Source organism: Zymoseptoria tritici, chromosome 6, assembly GCF_000219625.1.
Source record: "Zymoseptoria tritici IPO323 chromosome 6, whole genome shotgun sequence".
Lineage (NCBI taxonomy): Eukaryota > Fungi > Ascomycota > Dothideomycetes > Mycosphaerellales > Mycosphaerellaceae > Zymoseptoria > Zymoseptoria tritici.
The window spans coordinates 1,142,326-1,166,633 of NC_018213.1; the positions used below are offsets into that span (position 1 = coordinate 1,142,326).

The window sequence follows — 24,308 nt, forward strand, 5'->3', positions numbered from 1 at the left end:
AACTGCACACCAGAAGACATCGACCTCGGAATCTGTGACGCCGACTGGATCTGTGACTACACATGCCAAGTGGTGGCCCGCAGACTTGCTTCGGCGCCCTTGACGAAAGTAGACGTCCTGATTGAGACACTCGCACGAGAGGCGCTGCAGAGTTTCGAAGCGCTCGAGTTATTGGAACGAAGTGTGAGCGAGGTGTTTAATTGTGTTGCTTGGTGGTTTGCTTTCAAGTTTTTGGAGCTGAAAAGACCGGGTGCGGGAGACGAGTTTGAGTCCAACAGATTGGCCACGCCGGGTCTTTCGACTGGGTTTGCGAGGGTCAACATTGGACGGCCGAACGGATTGGGAAGACTTGTTCTTGCGAGTGGAAGTCCAGAGTCACTGGAGACACCGGCACCTTGGCAGATTCGAATTGTGTCAACCCCTGGTCTTTCGAGCGGTGTGAGCAAGCTGCACATCACGACTGAAACCGCCGTAGCTGGACAAGCGACACCTGGACTTTCCGACGGTCTTGAAGCCTTGCATATCGTGAGACGGAAGAATCCGCCTAGACAAGCGAGCAGAGCGACGCCAGGACTCTCGAGAAACTTCAGTCATCTGCAATTGGCGAGCGAAGACAGTGTCCTGCAAGACAGCCAGTACACCCGTTTCTGAGTGCTGATCTCAGCCGAGCACCAACACGAACGACGATGCCGGGCCCAAGTGTTCCCGGCGCCCAACTGGGACAATTCCTCGTTGCCATCAATGGATTCATACAAAATCACAACGAGGATCAGCTCGCACAGTGGATGGTCATCGAACCGCCGTTTCCCAACGAATATCAGCAGTTGATCAGCGAGGTGCGACAACTGTATCCAAAGGGCAACGAGAGTGCGCTGGAGGACAAGTGCAGACAGGTGCTCGGTGCTGCTCGGGAGGGTGTGGATGGCAGTGGGACTTGGTCGCAATTCATACTGTTCATGGTGCAGTATCTTGTCTATTTGCGAGACCTGCAGCCAGATAAGGATCATTTGCTGGAGACTTTTGAGTCGCTGAGTTTGTTGCAGAAGTAAGTCCTCTCCCTGTTAAGTTGTGAGCTTCGACCCATGCTAACAACGCACAGGAAAGCGAACAGCGCTCTCAACCACGGAGTACTAGGGCAGCTCATGCTATCCGTGGTGGTCACCAGCGCCAAATTCGTGTGCTTCCTCGCCATCACCCTGGACAAGGATCCTTCACTCCTCGGCAGCGGAGCTAAGGCGGCCGCCAAAGAAGACGATTCACCGGTGTCACTCGCCGAAGGAGCCGTGAATAACCTCCGCGACGCATTCAACACATGTGCGACCGACCGCACATCCTACCTCGACAGTAATGGCAGACCCGAAGGCAAGAAGCGTGGCATCTACCTCATCGCCAACATCTGCTTCAAAATCCTGTTCCAATGCCGCAAAACGAGCAACGCTACCACCTTCTTCGAACACATCTACCTCCACTCCCCACCTCTGAGCGCCTATCCCAAAAGCCAACGAGTCACCTACCTGTACTACCTCGGTGCCTACCTCTTCGAGAACAGCCACTTCTACCGCGCCCAACTCGCGCTCCAACATGCCTATGACGAATCCCCTGCTAGTCCTCAATGCATCCGCCAACGTCGACGTATCCTGGTCTATCTCATCACCTCCAACATTATCATGGGCCGCTTCCCATCCGCCTCCCTCCTGCAACGCCCCGAAGCACAAGGCCTCTACGACCGCTTCATGCCTCTCATGCACGCCATTCGCAGCGGCAACATCGCCGCGTTCAGGCAGCACCTCGACTGGAGCAGTCCGCACGCCGACTTCTTCCTCCACTTCCGAATCCTCCTACAACTCCGCAACCGCTGCGAAGTCCTCGTATGGAGAAGCTTAATCCGTAAGACCTGGATTTTAGCCGGCACGAGGTACGACCGGACTGGGAACAGCAAAGCCGCACCGCACGTGAGCGTCGAAGATCTAGTCGCAGTCTTCTACGCTCTAGAAAAGCGCGCTCAAAATCCGGCCGAAGCAGTGTGGCAGGACCCCGACTTCGACGGCGCAGACTACAAAACCGAGCCGGACAAGCTCCTCCCCGATGCGACGTCCATCGAGTCGATACTCTCCTCGCTCATCGAGCAAGGGTTTCTGCGTGGATTTTTGGCGCATCGATCGGGCAAGTTTGTGATTATGGGAGCGAAGCAGAGAGGTGGAGATGAATTGGCGGCGGGCTTTCCGACGCCTTGGGAGGTTATTCGGCAGAAGGCGGACGAGGAGGTTCCGGGGTGGAGAAAGATGCCGCAGAGTGGTGCTGGTGGGATGGTGATCAATTTGAGCGGTGCGAGGCCGGCGGGCATGGTTTAAAGGAGTCTTGTGGTGGAAAGTTAAGGAAGATTTTGTTCGCAAGGAGACCAGGGAGTATTACACCATAGAAGAGCAAACGCCATGGTCGATATTCAGAAAGGTCCACACTCCATCATCGGTCTGGTCTTCAAGTGGCCCATCGCTAACTCATCAATAGCCCATACCAGCCCATTGAATTGGGAAATTCAATACACAGCCTGTCGAAGTCTTTCCACCGGCCAAGCCGAACGTTGGCGGGTCTCATACCTCGCTATTGGCTTCTTCTTGGCGGAAGCTAACGGCTGTTCCTCATTGGCATATACTGCCAATATTCCAGGTGCGATGGTCCCAAAGTCTCAGGTATCCGATGTCCTTATGAGGTGCAGCAGTGCTTGGTCCGGCTAGAAGTGTTTTGGCGTTGTTCGAGGGTCTTATTGCGGCTTCTGCTTTGGGAAGGTAGGGTACGTGGTGGTCTGCTGACTGTCGAATGGTTGAGAAGACTTGCCCTCGCTGGCGTTAGGTGTCGGAGGATACATGTTTGTCTGGTAACACGGAACTTCTCAGATCACATGAACCGACAGCTAACAGTCCTTCCAAATACTCTGACCACGCAGGTCATTCTCCATCTCCTCTCGAAAGGCCAGATCTGCGAACGACCAATCGATGGAAGCGGAGAAGGACAGAGTTCAGTCTTCATTCTAGACCCCGCCTTCACCCCGCAACGGCTGGACTGGTCGACGTAGACTAGCTTCACGATCGGATCAACACCAGAAGAGTGTGTTCCAGACGTTGGTTCGGCGACATGGAAGTCCTGCTGTTGGACGAGGTTTGTGCAACCGCTTAGCAGGCTGCATTGGCGTGTACGGTCGAGGCGGTGGTACATATGTTCGCTATGGTCGCTGTTTGTATATCCCTTTGTTCGATTGACCCAAGCCGATATCTGATCACCGACGCGAATCGATAACAGCAACTCGTTCTCATCAATATGTCGAAGTACATCCGCTGGGACGCCGAGGGCGTCGAGTACGAGCAGCCGGGCGAAAAGGAGAAGATCTGGGAGGTGTCGGAGCAGTTCAACCGCATGCAGATGATGAATTTCAACGAGCACCACCACTGCTTGCGAGGAACCCATCTCAAGACCCAAGGTGTAGGTGTTTATCGTCCGCAACCCCGAATATGGTTGTACTGACCCTCTCCAGTGCGTCATGGGCAAATTTGTCGTTCACGAGAACCTTCCCGCCCACCTCGCCCAAGGCATGTTCGCAAAAGCCGGCACATACGACGTGATCATGCGCTACTCGTCCCTGACGCCCAAGATCCTCCCCGACAACGCTCCGCAGCCGCGAGGCATTGGTATGAAGATCTTTGGCGTGCAGGGCGAGAAGATCTGGGGCGAGGACAAAGGCACGCAGGACTTCACATTCAACAACTACCCCGTGCTTGAACTCCGCACTCCCAAGGACACTCATGAGATTGCCGACTCGCTGGAGCGAAACTGGAACACGCTTGAGAAGTTTGCCACTGAGCTGTCGGAGCGGCCAGATGCGGAGGTTGCGTGTATGCCGGCTCGACTGCCCAAGCAGCATAGTAAGCACTCTTGATGAGGGATGATGACGAGATTCGTTCTGACAGATGATAGTGGTGGCCATGAAGGAGTGGTCGCAGTCCGCATACCGTCATGGAGACTACGTCGCCAAATACGGCGTTTTCCCCAAGGGCGAGGAGCAGATCAAGCTCGAGAACGAACTCATCGCTGATGATGCCCCAATCAACATCCTCTCCCAGCACACTCGCCAATTCCATCAGAACCACAAGGTCACCTACTCCTTCTGCGCTCAGCTCTTGCAGAACCTCGATCAGCAGCCCGTGGAAGACATCGGCGTGGAGTGGGATGAGAAGAAGTACCCGTTCGAAGAGATTGCACACCTCGAATTCGATCCGCAAGACTCATGGCTGCCCGAGTTCCGTGTCTGGTGGGACGACAGGATTACCTGCAACTCATGGCACGGCTTGAAGGCGCACCAGCCGCTCGGCAGCACCAACCGCATGAGGAGGGTCGTATATGCCGAGAGCAGGAAGCTTCGTCTGCGCGTGAATGCTTTCAAGGACTACATCGAACCCGCAGGTCTGGCAGAGGTGCCAGCGCCGATTCCAGCCGTACAGATTCCCATGAATCCGAAAGCTGGACAATTTGCGGTGACTTCGGTGCAAGTTGGTGCTTGAGTCGGATCAAAGCCTGTAGAGAGTGTAGCAATGCCTTGAACCCTTTTTCTCGTGTCAATGCGGGCAATATACGGTGATTCTTGTATCGATGAGCGCAATATCCGATGCAAGTCATCAACCAATCATTGTCCAAAGACGGTCCAGTGAATGCGGTCAGACTCGCATCACCGCGCAAAAATCACCAGAAAAGGTGCTTTGGGAACTGTGCAGGAAGTTGTTTCTCGGATGTCGGTGTCTCCTCCTGGCGTGTTGGAGGTCGCATTTCTGTTATCTGGGGATCAATTTGCTTGGACACAGATCGAGCCGGATTGGATATTGAAAACAGAGCTTCGCATGCATCACGAGTCTCCTCGCTGTACCTCCTCTGACTCAGCGCTGAAGAGCCATGCTGAGCTTGTCGCCAGTCTCCATTCTCGCCGTAAGGGTGTTGAGAGACTGCTTGGTACTGTCTAGGATCGTCCACAATCATTCTTGCGATCGGGGCGGCCTGACCGTTGAGGATAGGTGGAGAGGCATGTGGCATGTGAGGTAACTCTGGTGTTTGCTCCAGTTTCTGACTCGGGTATGGCAGGTGTGGACCGGGATGGTCAGACTTTACAAAGCCATCAGTGCGATGCCTCTGCCACTCTCTGATTGTGTCTGGGCGGTTCAAAGGATGTTTCGACCAGTATTCCGGTCCCGAAAGAGAGGTCGCCCAAGCTTGATGGGATGGTCCATGGCCAGTGTCGTTGTGCAAAGTGGCTACTAGCTGTTCGTTCGACACTTGAGGCAATAGACTGAGTAGAAGTCTTTCGGTTTCCTGCAGCCGGTCTTGCAGCGAGCGTAGATAGTCCTTGGCTGGTCCTCTGTTGCGCTGTGAGCATACGTCTTTCAAACTGACTGAGAACAACATCCAGCCTCACCTCTTCTTCTGATCACTCCACCAGCATTCTTCATTGTGCAATCGACATTGGTCGCATGTTGGTCTTCCACGGTTAGCATCAGCCAAAGTGGTTCAAGGCATGTCTCCCAGCGACTCACTTCTCTCCGCTGCATTTCTGACGCCTGGCTCGACAGACAGCGCATGCTGCTGTGATTCTTGACCTTCGACCTTTCTCTGGTGTGCTGGTTGGCATTCTGTTGTTGATGTTGGTATGTGCTGCGATGGGCAGGGAAAGAATGAGGCAGAACGATTGAGCGGACGGGAGGACCACCCCCTGCCTTGGTTGAAAAACGGAACGATTTAGGCGGGATTTCAAGGGCGGGCGTTCCACCTAGAATCGACGCCAAGATTTCCTGACAAAGCCAAAATATGCCCTGGTCCGCCGGACTCATTCTGACTCTCAGTCAAATCTCGCCCACGGGATTCATTCAACGTCCGACAGCCGACGCTCATCCTTCCGAAAACCGCGATTCTCCGTTCTTTGCTCTGGACATGAGTCCAGATCGAAATCATGGAGATCCCCAAGACCGAGGCGGAGGACTCGCCCACAAGCAACCATGAAACGGGCTCTCTCATACCTGAGGCCGGATCAAGTCGGTTCATTGGATCCTCCTCTGGGGTGTACTTCATCAATACTGTGAAGCAAGCCTTTGCTTCGTCACGGCAGTATGAAGGATCTGTCCTTCCTGCTGCCGAAGAAACAGTAGGTGGGGAGGACGATATTGCTTCTGCTCGCAATTCACCCGAGCGTGGTACCCACTACGAAGTCATCATTGGAGCCCACAACAACACAGTTGAGATCATCAACCGATCAACGCAGCTGGGTTCATTACCAACCTACGACACAGCACAACTGCTCGCGGTGGAATATTTTCAAACATGGCATCCAATTCTTCCTTTCCTTTCTGGACAAGAATTTCTGCAAGACCTCGACGCACTCTACTCAGATTCCAAGGTCATGAAGGGCGGAAACAGAATCGCCGTAGACAGGACCCGGACTTGCTACCTTGTCATCTTACAATGCGTCTTTTCTATGGGAGCCTTCACCACCTCAAATCCATCCTCCACGCAAACATCAGTCTTGTCGAAGTCGGACCTGCTCTCTCTTGTTGGCTCACTTGCTTCACGGCATGATCTGCTTTCCGTGCAGACAGTTCTCGCCGCACAACTATATTGCATATCGACCATGAATCTGCGCACCGCATCGTCGTTGGGTGGTCTTCTGAGCAAGCTTGTCTATCATGCGGGTCTCCACAGGTGTCCATATCGCTATCCTCAACTCTCTAATGAGGACCGAGACCTTCGCAAGCGCATCTTTTGGTCCGCATATGCTCTGGACCGGTACCTGGCCCAGTCTCTTGGCATCCCTGTATCCTTTCTCGATTCTGAGATTGATGTCTGCGTTTCAGGAAGGAGCGAGAAGCACGATACGGAAGCTCTCAACACTAACGGAGTGCCTGCCCGTACAACGGGTGCCAATTCTGGGGCCTCCGGCCAGTCTTCGCCCAGTACCGCGAATGCTCATGGATCTGATGCTACGCGATCCCATGCAGACGAACCTCGCGACGGACCAGGCAACAATCGCGAAGTCATTCTTGCCAACTTTGTCGAATATGGTAGACTGCTTGGACGAGCGCTGGAGATCTACCATGCTTCTCTGCACTCTCGTAATCATGATTCTCGCAAGATATTGTTCTTACGGTCAGATATTGACAAGTGGTTCAACAGTTTTCCGGAAGAGCCGACCGGACGTGGCGATCCAGGCGTCGACATGCAAGTCACTCGCTTCCTGCCGTTTCTGCATGTCTTGTATGAACAACTGATCATCTCGATCAATCGGCCGTCTTTATCACTACCGCGGTCTGCTCCGGAATTCCATCACGGCCTTCAAGTCACGATTCGAGCCGCGAAGAGAACCATCCTCGCACTGGAGAAGCAGCCGAACTTGTTCTGGCCTGGGTATCTTTCTGCTTGCTGGATGTCCGGGTTGATCGTATCATTTGCTTGCCAGATCGGATTGTACAACACAAGACAAGGCTCTCAGTAAGTCGAGCACACCATTTCCCAATACTGGTCATGGCATTGCTAATATGGCGAAACAGGGAAATCCTTCGCTGTCTAGACCTGCTGCGGCGCATGAGCGAGCGCTGGAAGAGTGCAAAGCGCTGCTACGCAGCTCTATCAACGCTACTATCCGATCTACAGCGTCCAAAGCGACGAGCAGAGTCTGAAGCCATGACCGAAGATGAGCTGAACGGACAAAATCCCAAGCGCAGGCGCCAAGATAGCATTGATCTAGACTCTCCAAATACGGTCCAGGTCGGGGTGTCTACCACTCCAAGGGCACCGCCAGCGATGCAAAATCCGGGATTCGCTCCTTTTCCGCCGAGTATCAACTATGGAGACTGGGACGTGAACGACTTCTTTCAGGATATCTCCTGGGAGAACCTGTTCGATATTGGAGACATGCCTCAAGATGCTGGCTTACAATTTTTCGCGGGATGAGCATGCGGGCATCGGAACGTTAGCCCTACTTCTCGACCAGAGCATCCGGGAAGGCTTTGCTCCTTGTCTCGCCGTCGTTGCCAGAAGATCCTGCAGAGTACAGATCAGTCTGGCGAAAAGGCCTGCCGGGCCAGCGGCGATGACTCGTGTAAAAATTCCGGTATTTCCTTCACTGCCACCAACTGGTCCCGGGCTCCGTGGAGGCACTTGTTGCTACCCTTCGGGTAGCGCACTTGGGAGTGTCTGGAAGTAGTCTATCGGCAGTAGATTTGCTGTTCCAGCGGGTCATCGACATATCGAAGTGCTCGCTAAAGGTCAAAAACACGTGCGTGCTACGTTCACTCACCGAATGCTTATCATCAGCCCGGGAAGTCAGCAAGCACCGTTTTCTAAATCGAGCACGAAGGCGCGCGAGACGATGATGTCACTCGTCTAACAGAAAGACTGACAATCGTGCAATACCGATGTTCTGCAGCTATCATTCTCGCACTGCGGCCCTCCTGCATCGTATTCGAAAACATGTGACGCCTGCGAATCCCGACATCAAGACTCAAAACAAGCCCGTCCCAAAAATCACACCATCCGGCGCCCCCAAGACCGTTGCCTTCACCACGAAGCCACCATCTAACACCCCGCCCATCCATCCCCATGCGGGATGCACCCTGGGTGGTGGCCATCCTTAGGACACGGGTTCTTCTGCAAGCAGACCGACCGCGTTAGCAAGCGAGCAAAACGAGGGCCTTGCAGGGCGCATACTTCGACGCATTTGGAGGAGTAGCCCTCATCTCCACCGTTGCCGACGCATCTTCCCCATGGAAAATGTTTGTCCGGGTCCACGTATTCCCCTTTCGGAAGGCAATTCTATGGGCGGTTGTGAGTACGGGCGTGGCTGCTGAGATTTGGGAGATACTCACGAAGCCACCGAGGACGGTTGAGCCGAGGGAGAGCAGGAGGGAGAGGTGGAGAAAATGTGCATGGTTGCTGTTTGAGGGCTTGTGAAGCGGAGGTTTCTTACGATCGGGTGACTTGGAGGGTTGGGGTTTTGGCGCCTGTCACGTGAGACTGGCCGCGTTATATGATTTCAAGTGTCGACGGGCGGTGCACAGCAGGTGCAGAATCCGGTCAAACCTGAACTGGGGATCCATGTGTTGCAGCTCATTTCGCACGGTCAATTCGAACAGCTGCAACCTTGTCCCTCCATCTCGACACAGCATCTCCCTAGAATCAGAGCTCCCTCGGTCATGTGGTCGTGTCGTGATGTGAAGGGAATCATGTCGAGGATGTTACTACTGCGCGGGAGCTAGGAGATGCTATGGCAGGATGAAGAACGAGGGCTGCGGGCATTCGATCGTCGACGCATAGCAAAAAGTCAGCATGACGGACCACGTGAAGAGAATGTTCGTTACGATTGGTGGAAGGAAGGTGCAGACTATAGTTGTCGGGCTATGTACGCGCATAATGGCCAAATCTGGCATGACTGCCTCGCATTTGATGCTTGAAAGTGCCGGTCTTCCAGGGGTCATGAATGTGAGTGTGACAAGAAAGATCCTTGAAGCTGCGAAAGTCTAGAACAAGAGCAGAGCCATCTACATCCGGCGACTCCGGCCGCTATTTCAAATCATGCTTGCAAGTTTCGCGACAATATCTCGCACCCATGTTTCCAGCCCTACGTACACGGTAGTCGTCACCTCGAGGTTCAGAGTTCATATCAACAGCGGTATTGCTAGCATACTTCCCAGTGAAAGGCTTAGCAACATTGATGACGGAAGGTGCCTTACAAGCCGCGTGTTCGTCGCGCAACGGCTTTCCACAAGGCCAGCGGTCTTCAACGTTGTGCTAAAGGCAGGCTTCGTTTCGGACCATTCACTCGATTTCTCTCGAAAATGTCTGAGTCCGAGACTCGACTTGATTCTTTAGTGTCGATCGTCGCAGGAGCCGCGTGGAATCTATGAAGGTGACTCCGCAGCGTGCAATCCGCAGCAGTCGAATCCAAAGTCCCGATCTCGATGTAGTGTGTTTCGGATTCCGGAAGTGGAAAGCGCATTCCGAACAAGCTGGAGCCATATCCTGGGGCCCTTTTTATGCGGCCACGTGAGACTCGATATCGAGATCGTCAGGATGGTGTCGAGTAAAGTGTCATGTGCGCGCAAGCATGTCCTTCCTATCGTGTATGGCCGTGCATGATGAATCTGGCGATGAGGCGGACACCATGCCTTGATCTTCATCGCGATGCGGTTTGCAGTGTTTCGAAGATGTCTTCATTCTCTCGATTATGCTCCTCTACCTCCTAGCCCTCCACCTCCAGGTCTGATGCTTGAAATTGTCCAATGTTGTTGTTTTACTTTGGCTCATCATAAGGACCGAACATGGCAATCTCGATGGCGTCCATGATCCAGATAGACAGTGCGTCATACACACCCGCGACAAGTCCTTGCGCCGGCTCACCACTCTCCACCTGCGCCAGAAACTTCTTATCCTGTTCCGTAGTCGGGTTCTTCTTCGCCAATTCTCGCAGACTTTCGGCGGCCTGGGAGTCCTTGTGCAGGTCTAGCGTGACGACGTTGCCGTTTTGTCGCTTGTAGCTGATGGTGCGAGTGCGAGCGGAGAGGAAGGCAGGGCGAGAAGGCCTCATGCTTGTGTCAACCACGACGGGGTTTGCGACGGCCGCGGCCATCGTGGCGCTGTGGGAGCGTTCGGATGAAATGGTGAATGTCTTAACACGGTCTCGTTTGGGTGCAGCGTGCAGTTCAGTGGAGATGGGCGGCAGTTCGAGCGGAGGTCTGGCGTAGGCCTGTCTTTGCTTTGGGTGTTACACTGAGTTTTCTACTGATCAATGGAGCTGAAATGTCAACAAAGAAATCTGTGTATTTGCGAAGATTGAGGAGGTCGGCCAAGTCGGCGTGCGCGCCACATTTAGCAACGTCGAGGCGTTTCGGCTGAGAACATTTCGTCACTGCTCGTTGCAGCACGCAGAAGGTTTTCTTGGCCAGCGAGTAAAGTTTGGCCAAAGGCACATGGTCACGAGACACATTCTGTGCCTGCAGCAGTTTTCCTTCTGCCGACATGCACTGGACACGGTCAAACAGCGTGCATACGTCAAAGCCTTTGTGCAACGGTGGCACAGTCGGGCGAGCACATTGTGATCAGACCAGCGCGCGGCGTTTGAAGGCAAGACAGTTCTCAGCCATTGAGGCTCACAAGGAAGTCCTGGATGAGACTCTCCATCGGAAGGGATCACGCATCGAGTCCACGGGTCGTCGCATGACTTGTTTTTGTGCGTGTACGACGTCAATTGTGGTGAAGTCGTCGATTGACTCGTCTCGATCCAGATGTCGCAGTGCTGCGATGATCGGTTGCCTTCCGAGTTGAGGGCGTTGTTCGTGTTGGGCATCCAGGCACCAAGGATGGCCGGATGAGTCTTTTCGGATGATGTCAAGACTATCGCGTCGCATTCGTGTTGTGGTTTGTCAATAGTAAACAAGACCCCGGGACAACCAACGAAGCTATTGGAAGAGCGCATCGCAATTCCAGCGGAGTTTGCGCCTGGTGGTGGGCATGCTTCGTAGTCTGGTCAGATAGCGGCGCTGCATCAAAAGCGCATTTCTCACCAACGTCTGAAGCATTGCAATTCCGCTTTCGTCGCTGTTCTCACAGATCGGCAAAGGAGCGCGAGATCCAGGGCGACTGGGAAGTTGACAGCTGTCCAATCAGGCCCGACGGTTTTCCACGCTAGTCCGCGCTAGATCACGCCTTCCCTGTTCAAGGGTCCGTCAACCAAAACAACACGGCAAGCTCGGGGAACGTTCTCTCCATGCAACTTGCATCGCGTCGGGAAAGTACCCACGCCTCATCCGCACTGCCTGAGACCGAATCTTCCACGACTTTACTTCACTTCTTCCACCACACCGCCGCCATCGCTCCCAAGGCGCATCGACCTGACACCCGCCCTGTTCCGCCCTTGCACCACCACACGATAGACACTCGTCGCGTCCGTCACATGTTTTGAGCTGTCAACATTCCTCGGCCAAGGGAATACCTAGACTCGCCCCCGAATCGGACAACAAGGACATCCATATCGCTTGTCAGATTGCGCGCGTCCCCTCATATGCCAATTGCGACAGCACAAACACCGATCTTCACGACCGTCCGAACGCGCCCATCGCATCGACCCACGACGTCCAATCTCACTCGAACCCCGTTGCCTGAGAGCAAGGAATCCAGGCACCACTCGAGTGAATAGCGACCCGCACCGACCGCTCCGCATCGCGCGACACAATACACAATTCCATATTTGTAGGCGCACGACACCCACCCGCTTGACGCTTCGTCGACCACGCGCCGCCCAACCTGGCTCACTCGCAGCACTTCGTCTAAGAGGCCGACCACCGGCATGGAGTTGGAATATTCGCCGCGCCATACGGCCTGTGGTTCAATACACATGCTGTCACCGACACACCCACACAGCCCGCAGATGGACGGTTTTGCGACCCTCAGACAGATTCGTCGCTCACTCTCTCGTTCACCCTCGCGGCCGTCGCGCTACACACTGCTTGTCACGAAAGGTGATTCGACATCTCCCACCGCTCAAAACACTACCGCACCTCGATCGCCATCTGGACTGAGCCGCGCATTCAGCGCAGACTCGACAAATTTGGACACACGATCGAAATCCTCCGGATCACGTTCTGGTCCGCTTCGCATGAAATCGCGCAGGACATCGCCTAACAGCCCACTTCGTCGCGCGCTTAGCGACAACACGAACCACGCCAACGCCAACCCCAGGTACTCCACACGCCGGAGTTCTACCGAAGACATTGACCAGGAGAACATGGACTGCTCAGAAGACTTGGTGAAGGCTGTGATAGAGTCACATTCTCCGTCTATCAAAATCGACTTTGCGAAACCAGGACCCGAGAAACTCCTGCAACCCGTCCTTCGTGAGCATGCCTCGCCGATGAAGTCCAGCCCTCTCAAGCGGAGCGATGGTGTAATGAACCTGGAAGCTGCTAGTCTCGGGAGTCCTCGATGCAGTAAGCGCCGAAGCTTACACGGCGCATCATTTGGCAACGACTTCAGTGTGTTCGATCAGAGCTTTGATGGCGCGCAAGATGGTTCAGATTCCCCCGAGGAGAAGGAGAGGGAGAGGGACCATGGTCCCATTTTCAACTGGACGGCAGCTGCGCCGCCATCACCACAAAGGAGACCGTTTAGTCTACGGAAGTCGACTCTGCAACAGCGTACTGGACCTGTTGCGCGCCGCAATTTATTTGCGGATTCGATGCGCGATGCGACCATGAGTCCTTCACACGCTCGAGCGCGGTCCAGATTCTCGTTGGATGGCGCTCTACCTCTCCGCAGCCCGGACCTGGAGTCTCCTTTCCGACGAGTCAATGCGAACGAGCCGCCCGTTCTGTTCCCTCCGCCAGCGCCGAAGCAGTACCAGTCGGCGCCGAAGCCACATCCGCTGTCGCACACGCTGACTCAATCATCCTCATTCTCTAGCATCGTTGACGATGATGACGCGACAATCACTTTTCCAGCAGAGCAACCGCAACAACCAGAACCCGCGCGGCAAATCGATGAGCTCCCGAAACGACTGCAGGGCTTCTCAAAATCGCTGCCACTTGGTGCTCTCCGTCCACGGCATGGCGAATCTGTGGTCAACGGCCCCGAGGCGTACGCCACTCCTGACGGCTTTAAGATGGCCAAGCCGCTTCCACAAGCATTCATGTCAACCGGCTTGATCTCAAAGCGCAACCGTGACTTGGATGGAGCTCAAGGGTCACTATACTCGAGCACGCACATGCCAGATACGCCATCCAAGAAAGCACCACTTGTTCATATTGGACCCGTCTCAGGACAGTCTGCGCTGGGCAAAGTCTCACAACCTTTGCACGAATTTGGCAGCCCAAGCACTCCATTCAACGGACGTGTGTCGAGGTTTGCTTCCGAGTCGTTTGGCCAAGGCGTCAGCATCTTCGGCTCCAAGGTCAACCAACCGCAGCTCACTCGAAGGAACAGCTTCCTTAGCATCGATGACGGAGATGACATGAGTGACTCTCCCACCAAGCACCTCGAGGCACAAACATCTGCAGACGATCTCCCTCCCACCCCGACCAAATCAATGTCCACGACGATTCGACCAGGTTCCAAAGGCGGCAAGAGCAATAGTCTGCGCAGCAGTCTTTTCGGACGAAGAGCGTCTATCGGACCAGACACATTCGCCTCTCCCGCAAACCGCGAGCACTCGCCACCAGCTGTCGAGGATGACTGTAAGTATATGCTCGACCAGTTCACGCCTTGTTTTCGGTCGGAGAAGGACGCAGACTGCGCCATCGATGATTCGCCCATGCCATTTATCACGTTGACTGCTTCTACTGCAAATGCTTCTACCACCGCGAATGCTTTTGCTGCGAATGATTTTGCCAGCGCCTCGCCGTCATTGTTTCGGAGTCAGTCGATGCAAGCGCCGCAACGACTGAGAACGCCATCGCCAATCGCAAAAAGATCGTTTCGGTCTTTCCCCTTGTTGGACGCGCAGCTCAGTCCGCAACGCAGTCCACATACTAAACATCATTCTCTACCAGCACCAATACCCAGTCCGATCACGATTCGCAGAGATGACGGCAAGAAGACTCCGAATACTCCTCAAGAATCCTTTACTCCACCGGACCCAAGCAGCTTGTCAATCTCGGTCGAGCATCGCGTGTCGCTGTCTTTGAACAGTTCCAGCTTCCCTCCGGCCACGCCTACCGGTCCACGAGGAGACTCATTCGGCATCAGCATCGGCCAGAGCCATGCTTCATCTGGATACTTCGGCAACGACGTCGACACGGCACTCACCACTCGCTTTGGTCACGTCCAGCCCTTCGGCGTGGGTGAGTTCTCACAAGTCTACAAGGTGTCGAAGCCACTTGCTGGTGGCCCGTCGGCTGTGCGACACAAGCTCAGCCCGGGCAACAAGGTCTGGGCGGTCAAGAAGTCTCGCAAGCCGTACACTGGAGTCAAGGACCGCCAGCGTAAGATGCAGGAAGTGCAAATCCTCAAATCGCTTCACGGTCATGAACACATCCTCGAGCTCGTCGACGAGTGGGAGGTTAAGAACCACCTATACATCCAGACGGAGTACTGTGAGAACGGCAACCTCAAAGACTTCTTGCAACAAACCGGCTTCAAAGGTCGTCTCGACGATTTCCGCATCTGGAAGATTCTCCTTGAACTCTCTCAAGGCATCAAATCTATACACGATGCCAACTTCATTCACCTCGATCTGAAGCCCGCCAACATCTTCATCGACTGGGAAGGCGTGCTCAAAATTGGCGACTTCGGTCTGGCATCCACCTGGCCCGCTCCACACGGCCTTGACGGCGAAGGCGACCGCGAATACATCGGTCCCGAAGTCCTCTCTGGCCGCTTCGACAAACCCGCCGACATCTTCTCCTTGGGTATGATCATGCTGGAGATTGCCGGCAACATCGTGCTTCCTGACAACGGCGCGTCCTGGCAACGCCTCCGAACAGGCGATCTGTCTGACCTCCCTTCTCTCACCTGGAGCTCCGACTCAACCCTCGTGCGCGACCCTTCTGGTGATCCTGTAGAGCTGCTGAACGAGTCTACCGACTCCCTCTGCGCATCCTACAATGGCGACAATGATGACAGCGACCTTTCCTTTCTCCGGCCTGCTGCCGCCAACAACATCTCTCACCACCATCAACAGCACCAGCACTCCGCGGACAAACTCGTCCGCTCGCAAGACTTGTCCCAACCACCGCATTTCATGGTGCATTCGGACGACCCGGAAGCGCTGGATAAAATCGTGCAGTGGATGATTCGCCCGGATCCGGACGCGAGACCGATGGTCGATGCGTTGCTTGCTGCGGGCGGAGTGAGGTGGGTTGAGGAGAGACGACGTGCAGGCGCGACGGTCTACGAAGGGAATTGGGGTCCGGCGGATGATGTTCTGAATCATGGGATGGAAGAGGTGGATGGTGGAGGATTTGGGTTGGGACTGATGGGAGGTGCTGGAGGAGAGGATGTGGAGATGTTGGATATTTGAGTGTGTCGAGGAAGTGGGAAGGGAGGAAGTGGGCAAGGGAGGTGGTTCCCTTGCTGTTGTGGTGTGGTTTCACGGAAATGGAGCAAGGGGTGGACAGGGTGGTTACTTTGCTTATGGGCGAGTATTGTTTCTTCAGCGAGCGCATGCATCACGACACTTATGAACGAATCATGGGAATGGGAATGGAAAGGGACAAAGGCCAGGGGCACAAGGGAAGAGGCAAGGGCATCGGGCGAAATTCGATGATGATGGACGACCATGAACGAGCATTGGTATTCAATGTGTATACCTTACCTTGTTTCGGGAAGATGAAGTGGTATAGCTAGCCTACTATACTGATATGGATTCGTCGTCATCATCAACAAACATCAAATCATTCTCGTCTGTCGTTTCGACCAACGTTCACATCAGGTCGTCGACTCGTCGTGCCCCTTACCTTCTGCGACGCGGTGTGCTTATTTTCTTCCTTGTACCATCTCCCGCTCCACGCAATGCTCGGCAGAGGGAGTGTCACGACCGACGCATCTAGGTGATGTTTCATACACGAGCATGTGCGGACCCGTGGACCGGGACGGGTGGGCATTGTATGGTTGGGAGCGTGGGACTTGTGCGTGGGTGAGACGTGAGGAGCCTCGTCCTGCCAGACCCGAGGCTTTATTACCTCCCTGCTTCCGCTCAAACTGCACCGTCCAAGCCAGGCGAAAGCTGTACAGAGAAGGATGCGCGAGGTGTTGGGGAGCTTGGCATTGGAACCCGTTCTGTGATGACAACATGGTCCTGGCGATAATGTGTTTCCCTGTTATCGCTTACATTTCACTAGACAAAGTGTACGTAGGTAGCTTGGAGCGTGCAGTTTGAGCGGCAGGATAGAGGGACCTTCATTCGAATCGTCTGGATATGCTCGCCTCAGGCATGCAGAAAAGTCGAGCAAGCACACAGTGGGCACACTCCCGGTTCATCTTCTCCGCTGTCATCTCCAGCCCTGCGTCTATAGCAGGTTTTGTTGGCCCGAATTGCCTACTTGGGAAGACGCGCCGGTGGAAGCAGGGAATCGACTTACTTCTCACCCCGCTGAGCATGATGAACGATGTCTTCCTCGTTTGTGGCGCGAATCAAAGTGTGGCACGTCAGATCGGGTGAAGTGTGGCACGTCACAGAGGTTGGGGGTTTGCATGTGATGGGAGTGTCAGCTTGCTTGCTTTTTGTCGTTGTTGTTGTTGTTGTTTGCGTTGCTGGCGATGTTCCTTGCCGGCGTGGGAGGGATGCTTGCGTGAGGCGGTGTGCTGGTTCGAATCGTCGTGTCAAGTGTCAAAAGCGCGGTTCCCAACTTCCCATCGTTGATGATGTGGCTGAGGCCTTGTGAGCATATCCGCGGATCTGGGATGGAGCTAGAGTAGGCGAGTTTCCGACGGGAGAATGAATGTGTCGAGTACTCGCGATCTGGGAGTCGCTTCGAATAGGCGGAAGAGGTCGTATACGAAGCTGACGGCATGAGTCGCTCAACATGCTCTTCAATCGCATGTACAAGTGTATGATGTTACATAAAAGTAAGCAAGAGAGATCCCATCCTCTTGTTCGGGTCTTTCTTCGGTGTCGATAGTTCTATGCCGAGGACGGAAGCGCGGAAGGAAGGAACGTGGTCCGATTTGCCAGCGTTCCTGAATTACGCCTCTTTCGTCGCCATGACTGATCATGGAGAGAGATGAGGAGAGACCGAGAGAGGAGGAGAGATCGGAAGAGATGGCCGTGGAAGAATGCATTTCCTCTTCGTCAGAACTGCAAGGCCTTGTTCGTTCGTACAGCATTACATCCAACTCACCCGGGGATTGCACAGATCAGGCTGTTGTGACGAGTCGAATCCACCATCTCTCTCGTCCGGCGCCTTGTCTTTGTTCCGCTTTGAACCTGGTCCCCTGGCACTGACACGACGACACTACCGTTCTCTTCGCGTTCACACATTTCGACCTGTTTCTTTCCACAACATTACACCACCTCTCACCACCGCGATCACTCTTACCCTCGCCGAAACTGCCGACATCGACTGCGCGATCCGACTCGACGAACATCCTCCATCCCGAAGCCGAATCCGATCGTCATTCCAACGCCAGCGCGACCTTGCTCTCACGATACCTTACACCGCATTGTCGCCAGCGTTTCTCCGTGCCCAACAGTGTTCCCAGTCTAACACCGTTCCCAAATTCGACACCCGTGCGACTCGCGCCGCCTCTCGCCGGATCGGCCGCTCAAGCCGTGCCACCATAGGCTGCATACAGCAAGCACCCTTGCTCGTCGGACTCGATCAGTGGCTTGACCTGACAACGCATGCACTGTCCTGTTTGCTAAAATCGGTCATGGATTTCGCGTGATGACAACTGCTCCAATCGAATATTGCGCGCCATGGGACTGATCATACTTGGGGAAACCGGACCAACAAAGCAGAACGATTACGACAATAAAAGAAGACGTCATGGCGAACAATAGCAACAAGGACACCTCTGTGGAGTTTCGCTCGCTGAGCGGACAGATCGAGACCGCTGAACCAACGGCGAGTGCTGCGAATGCGAATGCGGTGAAGAAGGGAACGGATAAGACGCCACCTGCTGGTGGGAATACACCTACACTGAGGAAGTCGTCGTCTACAACACTTGCTGCGAAAGTCCCATCACCCGCGACTGGACAGAGCCCACACACTTCACGAAATGCATCCCCGACACGAAAGGAGAAGCCCACCACACTACCGACTGGATTGTCTACCACACCTTCTGCCGCAGCCATACAACGAGCGCTATCCGCTTCAAGCGTGCCACAACTACAACCCCAATCATTACAGTCGCAAACACAAGGCACATCGGTGACGGAAGCGGTCTCCAAGTTGGCGAGACCAGTAAAGAGTGCGACTGCATCGGGAGATACCACACCACAATGGCCGATCTCTCCTCGAGTAAAATCACCACCTCCTTCGGGAGCGAGCTCACGACGAGGTTCGACAAAGAAACTTGATGCGCCTGCGATCCAGGTGATCGGCGCTCCGCCATCGAATGGCACGCCGACCGCTTCAAGACAGGCCAGCGCAGAAGGCGCAAAGATGGAATCCCAATTGCAGGCCCCTCCGCCGCCAAAGGTTCCGTCCCGAGGTCCTAGTGGGAAATCGGTACTGGAGACAGTGCAGGAGAATGCATCAGATTCGTTGGAGCCAAGTCCCGCAGCTGCCCAGGCTACCGCCGACTTGAAACCTCTCACAAAGATTTCTGGACCAGAGAAGTCTGTCAGTCGGAGAGGTTCCAAGGCTGATCTGGAGCGGACACCCGGCGAAAGTGGAAGCGAATCTCCAGGCAGCAAAAGCGATGGCACAAACCGCGGTCGACGCAATTCTGGAGCGAATAGCGCCACCGCTGCTCCTGCGCCGCGAACGAAAAGCACTACAGCGAAACCGAACCATGGCAGCTCGTCCACAAAAACACGGCCTGGCGATGTAAAGCAAGGCATGACTGTGGAGACGGAGACTGTGCAAAGTATTCCTCAATCAGCAATTGCTGCTGCTGGTGATCGATCCGGTGGGCTGCGAGCGGACCACGGAGGAAGTGTCAAGCAGAAGCCGAGCAGTGAGACCATCAGACCGAAAAAGGAGAGAAAGAAGGCGGAGAGAAAAACTAGGAGTGTCAATCAAGGCACTGCCACAACGAAAGCGGACTTGTTCGAAGCTCGCGTGGCAAATGCTGTGGAAGAGGCTAACAGTTCGGACTCGGACGAAACGTTTGTCTACGAGTCGAATCCAGCGCCAGAGCCACAGCGACGGCAGCGCCACCACTCTCGCACGCCAAGTGTAACGTCCTCACACAGCATGGCCGGAGAGCAACGTGGAGCGATTCGAAACTATGGAGACGTTTTCGACGAACGAAGAGTTGGTGGTAAACGGAGCATGAAGTTCTCGTCCAATCCGTACAACGATCACGATAGTCCCGAGAGCAACAATGGCACCGTTCGCTCTCACACACCTCGACATATCGGCCGACATGGGCGCGGCGCATACCACTCTGCCAACCATGATCCAGATTCTCCTTTCACACAAGCCTCGAAACTTCGTAATCAGCACCTCCCCAATGGACGATCACGACCCAACTCTCCGAAAAGTCCGCAGAGTATGAACTTCAGATCAGGGCCACTTTTCACGTCCAACAGAAAGCAGGAGCACCCCTACGACTTCGATACAGAACAAAACGCAGATGATGAACGAACGCCGCTGATGGGAACTGTACGGACGCCGAGAAGACATGTCTCTCGATTCTCCAACAGCGCAAGCCACACCATGATGGACGACTACGAATTCGAGAGTAGAGGCAACCGACTGTGGTGTTTCACGGGGCGAGCAGGTGCATGTGTACTCACGACAATCATGCTTATCCTGGTGGTTGTTGCCGCCGTCTTCTTTGTTTTCGCTAGCAACCGACCTTTGCAAGACGTCCAAATCCATCGAATCCAAAACGTCCTGGCTAGCGAGCAGGAATTGATGCTGGATCTCTTCGTGGGCGCCATCAACCCCAACACCCTCGCCATTTCCATCAGTGAAATGGACATCAACGTCTTCGCTAAGAGCAAACATGTCGGTGCTGGCCACAATGACCGCGCTACTGATCGTCGCACCAAGCGCCGACGAAGTGGCTCCAACGCCAACCCGAACCCCATCCAGGAGCCCGACGGCCACTGGCGCAACCCGAACGACCCCGTGCATCACTCCAACCCCGACTCTGAAACCGACGCGCAAACCATGCTGCTTGGTCGCATCTTTCACTTCGACCAAGCCCTCTCCTTTCCCGCCTCACCTCTTTCCCTCACCGAGCACAAATCTTCCGGCCAGTTGCGCCTTACGCGGCCGGGCAACAAGACCGAAGCAGGAGGCAGCGCGCGCTGGGAAGAGGTGATTCAGTACCCGTTTGAGTTGATCGTGAGGGGCGTGTTGAAGTATCAGTTGCCCATCTCCGCGAGGGTGCAGAGTGCTGCTGTCGGGGCGAAGGTTATGGTGCATCCGGAGGAAGGGCTGACCTCGAGGGGCAGTATGAGAGTTGAGCCGGTTGATGAGGGGGAGAAGTGGGAGTGGATTGAATGGCCAGAGGAGGTGGAGGATAAGCAGGAATGATGGACGGGTGGAGGTGTGGGATTATTTGGCATACCTTGGTTTGAGGCTGGAATTTTGGATGTTCAGCGTTTTAGCGAAGGACTTTTGACTGGTTGACTGGAAGGAGTTCAGGAGGGTAGAGCTTGGAGGAGTCGGGTTACGCGGCGGACACCGCATCTACTTTGTCTGGCATGAGTCGGGAATTTGGGAAGGAGAGGAGGAACAGGGCAGGTGACACAGACGCAAGAGATTGATTATTCCGACAAGAAGAATAAATTGGATTTCTACCGCATCTACAGTCTTGAGCGTGCTGAAGGTGAATAAGAGATCTTTACCACAAGTATCGCAACGGTCCCGCTCAGACTGCACCGCTCGACCTGTCTTTCTCAGGTTTGGATTGTGCAGTCCAAGCAGGAGAAATGGGAGAAACAGAAGGTAAATGCCTTTGACTGCAGTCTATCGCTCTCATGGAACCAGTCTTGGCAGAGATGATTCTTCCACGGACACTACCTCCTTCTCAAGGGCGCTCCTTCCAGAAGCTCGAACGAACTCGGTGTGCAGGTGCGGAATCCCGAGCTTTAGGTGTGAAGCTCAGACACCTACAAATTTCACACCACTACAGCTCCCTTTGTCTCTCCACCATCATCTGCGTTACCATTAGTTCTCCGCCCTCTGCGCGCTCTCATCTCGTGCCACAGATGAGCCTCACTCTTGTGTACGTGGCTCGCTCAGCCCATTATGCAGCCGAGCTCTGCAGCGTTACGACGCCGCGCTCTCTTTGGAGCTCTACCAAGAACGTGGACTTGGCTTTTGTGCGACCTCGTTATCTCAGCCTCAAGCATGTCTCTGAGGGAGGTCGCCCATGATTTCCTCAGGAGAAATCTTGACAACAACTATGTGACAGACTGGCACTCGTCCGCTGAGAATCAGGAGGCTTCATCCACTGTCGAGCTGCATCGGTGTGCAAGGAACCAACGTGACCATGGCTTTGGACGACGCTCCGAACCAGGTAGAGGGGCGGTCGGACCACAAATCCAGGATTCACTCACCCGATGAGTCGCTTTCCAGTCTGATTACGCCGAAACCTGGAGTGCCTTCACTGCGATCCCCTGAGGAAACGTCCAAGAAGAGCACTAGCTGGAACAAGATACTGCTGGACACTTGGCTGCCCGAGATCTTCATTCTGGTCCTGAGTGTGGCATGCTTGGTCACCATCATTGTCATTCTCAGTGTCTATGATGGTACACTGTCTCGAGAACTTCCATACGGCATCACTTTGAACGCGATCGTCTCCGTTCTGGCTACAGCGAGCCGCTCCGCGCTTCTTTTCCCGGTGGCGGCATGCGTTGGCCAGCTCAAGTGGTGCTGGTATGCCAAAAAGAGACCATTGCACGACATTCAGACGTTTGATGATGCCAGTAGAGGGCCGTGGGGAGCATTGATGTTCCTGTCTGGCCGTCGAGCTCAGTCCGCTGCCACTGTCGGGGCCATCGTCACTGTCCTGGCTCTTGCGTTTGATCCATTCCTGCAGCAAGTCCTGTCGTATCCAACGAAGATGAGATCCAGCGAGAACTCGAGGGCAATCGCGACCAAGGTATCCGCGTGGTATTTTAACACAGAAGACGACCTCATGTATCGGGCGATCAACGCTGGCATATGGGCTAACAATAGCGACTTCACGGTGACGCCCATCTGTGATACAGGGAATTGCAATTGGGAACGCCGTATACAATCCATCGGATGGTGCTCCAAGTGCGAGAATGCGACATCCTACGCTAAGATCACCGATTGCGATTTCGAAAACATGTCCGTCAACATGAATCCCTTTTACTACCGCGGCAAAGCTTTGAAAGACAACGACGAGGTGATGACCTGCAGTGCGACCCTAAGCGGCGGCAATGCTGTTCGGATGGCCGAGTTCCCTGGCAGCATCGACGGCGTGCCCCCTGGTTATTACACGCTAAGGCCTTCTTACATATGGACACTCAATAACGACAGTAGTGCACCGCCAGGGGAGTCAAGATGGTCGAATACCACCTTTCTAGGTGTAAACAATCCGGTACTTGCCATCGGATCTCTAAGCTTGGACCTCTTCGCCGAATCTCGAGAACACGACCACGATCAGGCACCATACTCGCCTCGTGCCGGTTCCACTGAAGAGTGCGTGCTGAGTCTCTGCGAGATCGAGTACAGCCTATCCGTCACAAACGGAACTCCCGTCATGGACAATGTCACGTTCGATTGGGGCCACACTGTTCGATACTCTGATGGCCGAAGTTGCTGGCAAACCAAACCCGGTAGCATACGCTATCGCCAGGCTGAGGTGTCTCATTTGTCACAAGGGTTGAACAACGGGAGTTTCATCTTCCACAACACCTCCATGATGTCGTTTTGTCCCGACGATCTCGCCTCAGGACGCTGGAACTCCATCGGTGCAGCAATCGCGAGCACCCAACGCATCGTGACGTCCAACTCGCTGTCGTCGGCTGTACGTGGTATCGCAGCGTCTCTGACGGAATTGGGTCTTCGCGGTGACGAGGGTGTCTTCACACATGCTGTCGAAGGGACGGCGTACGAGTCTGGCACTTTTGTGCATGTCGCGTGGATGTGGATTGCTCTGCCTGTGGCGCTTGAGATTGCTACTGTTTTGCTGCTCGTTGCCACGATGTGGCAGACCCGGGTTCAGAAGATACGGATGTGGAAGTCGTCGGTGTTGCCGCTGCTTTATCATCACCTTGCAGAGGATCTTTTGGAGCAGGAGGAGGTGCCGGAGAAAGTTAGTGATATGGAGGTAGCTGCTCGGAGCACGTCGGTGGAGCTGGTTCATCTGTGAGACGGATTTGCTCGGTATGGTAGGTTGTAGAGTAGCTGACAGTGGTTGAAAAGAAGACAGCCCAAGGCATAGAATGGATGCTCTCTTTTCAGCCCCCAAATGTCTTGGCGGCCCATGACCTCAGATAGACTTCACGTCTTCCGGTCTCCACACTTTCTCTCCGCAAAACTGCACAGCTGCGAGGTTCCGCGCGCGAACTCCGCGACCAGCATCACAAAGCGTGCACCATTACCCGCGTCGCACGTGCGGAACTTCGAGTCGCTTCGCTGCACGACTGCTCAATTCTTTTGATCATTTCTTAGACTGTCTCGAATCACCTTAGCTGC

General features: G+C 54.5%; 7 protein-coding genes across 7 annotated transcripts; 6 read left to right on the forward strand and 1 right to left on the reverse strand.

The window, feature by feature from the left end:
* Positions 1 to 442: 442 nt before the first annotated feature.
* MYCGRDRAFT_73051 (uncharacterized protein) lies at positions 443 to 2,351 on the forward strand (the record flags this gene model as incomplete). The annotated part of the gene is made up of 2 exons (XM_003851413.1): positions 443 to 1,045; positions 1,100 to 2,351. The coding sequence occupies 2 exons, from the start codon at positions 687 to 689 to the stop codon at positions 2,349 to 2,351; spliced, it is 1,611 nt and encodes a 536-aa protein (XP_003851461.1).
* A 964-nt stretch (positions 2,352 to 3,315) lies between these two features.
* MYCGRDRAFT_73052 (uncharacterized protein) lies at positions 3,316 to 4,834 on the forward strand (the record flags this gene model as incomplete). Its single annotated transcript, XM_003851414.1, has 3 exons — positions 3,316 to 3,477; positions 3,530 to 3,880; positions 3,996 to 4,834. 3 exons carry the CDS (start codon positions 3,316 to 3,318, stop codon positions 4,551 to 4,553), a joined length of 1,071 nt encoding a protein of 356 aa, XP_003851462.1.
* Positions 4,835 to 5,918: 1,084 nt separating this feature from the next.
* On the forward strand, positions 5,919 to 7,980 carry MYCGRDRAFT_109829 (uncharacterized protein; the record flags this gene model as incomplete). Its single annotated transcript, XM_003851415.1, has 2 exons — positions 5,919 to 7,518; positions 7,578 to 7,980. The coding sequence occupies 2 exons, from the start codon at positions 5,987 to 5,989 to the stop codon at positions 7,978 to 7,980; spliced, it is 1,935 nt and encodes a 644-aa protein (XP_003851463.1).
* Positions 7,981 to 10,252: 2,272 nt separating this feature from the next.
* Positions 10,253 to 10,815, reverse strand: MYCGRDRAFT_104840 (uncharacterized protein; the record flags this gene model as incomplete). Its single annotated transcript, XM_003851818.1, has 1 exon — positions 10,253 to 10,815. The coding sequence occupies one exon, from the start codon at positions 10,652 to 10,654 to the stop codon at positions 10,319 to 10,321; it is 336 nt and encodes a 111-aa protein (XP_003851866.1).
* A 1,555-nt stretch (positions 10,816 to 12,370) lies between these two features.
* MYCGRDRAFT_59920 (uncharacterized protein) lies at positions 12,371 to 15,968 on the forward strand (the record flags this gene model as incomplete). The annotated part of the gene is made up of 2 exons (XM_003851416.1): positions 12,371 to 14,181; positions 14,581 to 15,968. Coding segments are annotated over 2 exons (3,198 nt in total), but the record flags the coding sequence as incomplete, so codon positions are not given.
* Positions 15,969 to 19,204: 3,236 nt separating this feature from the next.
* MYCGRDRAFT_73061 (uncharacterized protein) lies at positions 19,205 to 21,170 on the forward strand (the record flags this gene model as incomplete). Its single annotated transcript, XM_003851417.1, has 1 exon — positions 19,205 to 21,170. The coding sequence occupies one exon, from the start codon at positions 19,521 to 19,523 to the stop codon at positions 21,168 to 21,170; it is 1,650 nt and encodes a 549-aa protein (XP_003851465.1).
* A 961-nt stretch (positions 21,171 to 22,131) lies between these two features.
* MYCGRDRAFT_43455 (uncharacterized protein) lies at positions 22,132 to 22,584 on the forward strand (the record flags this gene model as incomplete). The annotated part of the gene is made up of 1 exon (XM_003851418.1): positions 22,132 to 22,584. A coding segment is annotated over one exon (453 nt), but the record flags the coding sequence as incomplete, so codon positions are not given.
* Positions 22,585 to 24,308: the final 1,724 nt, after the last annotated feature.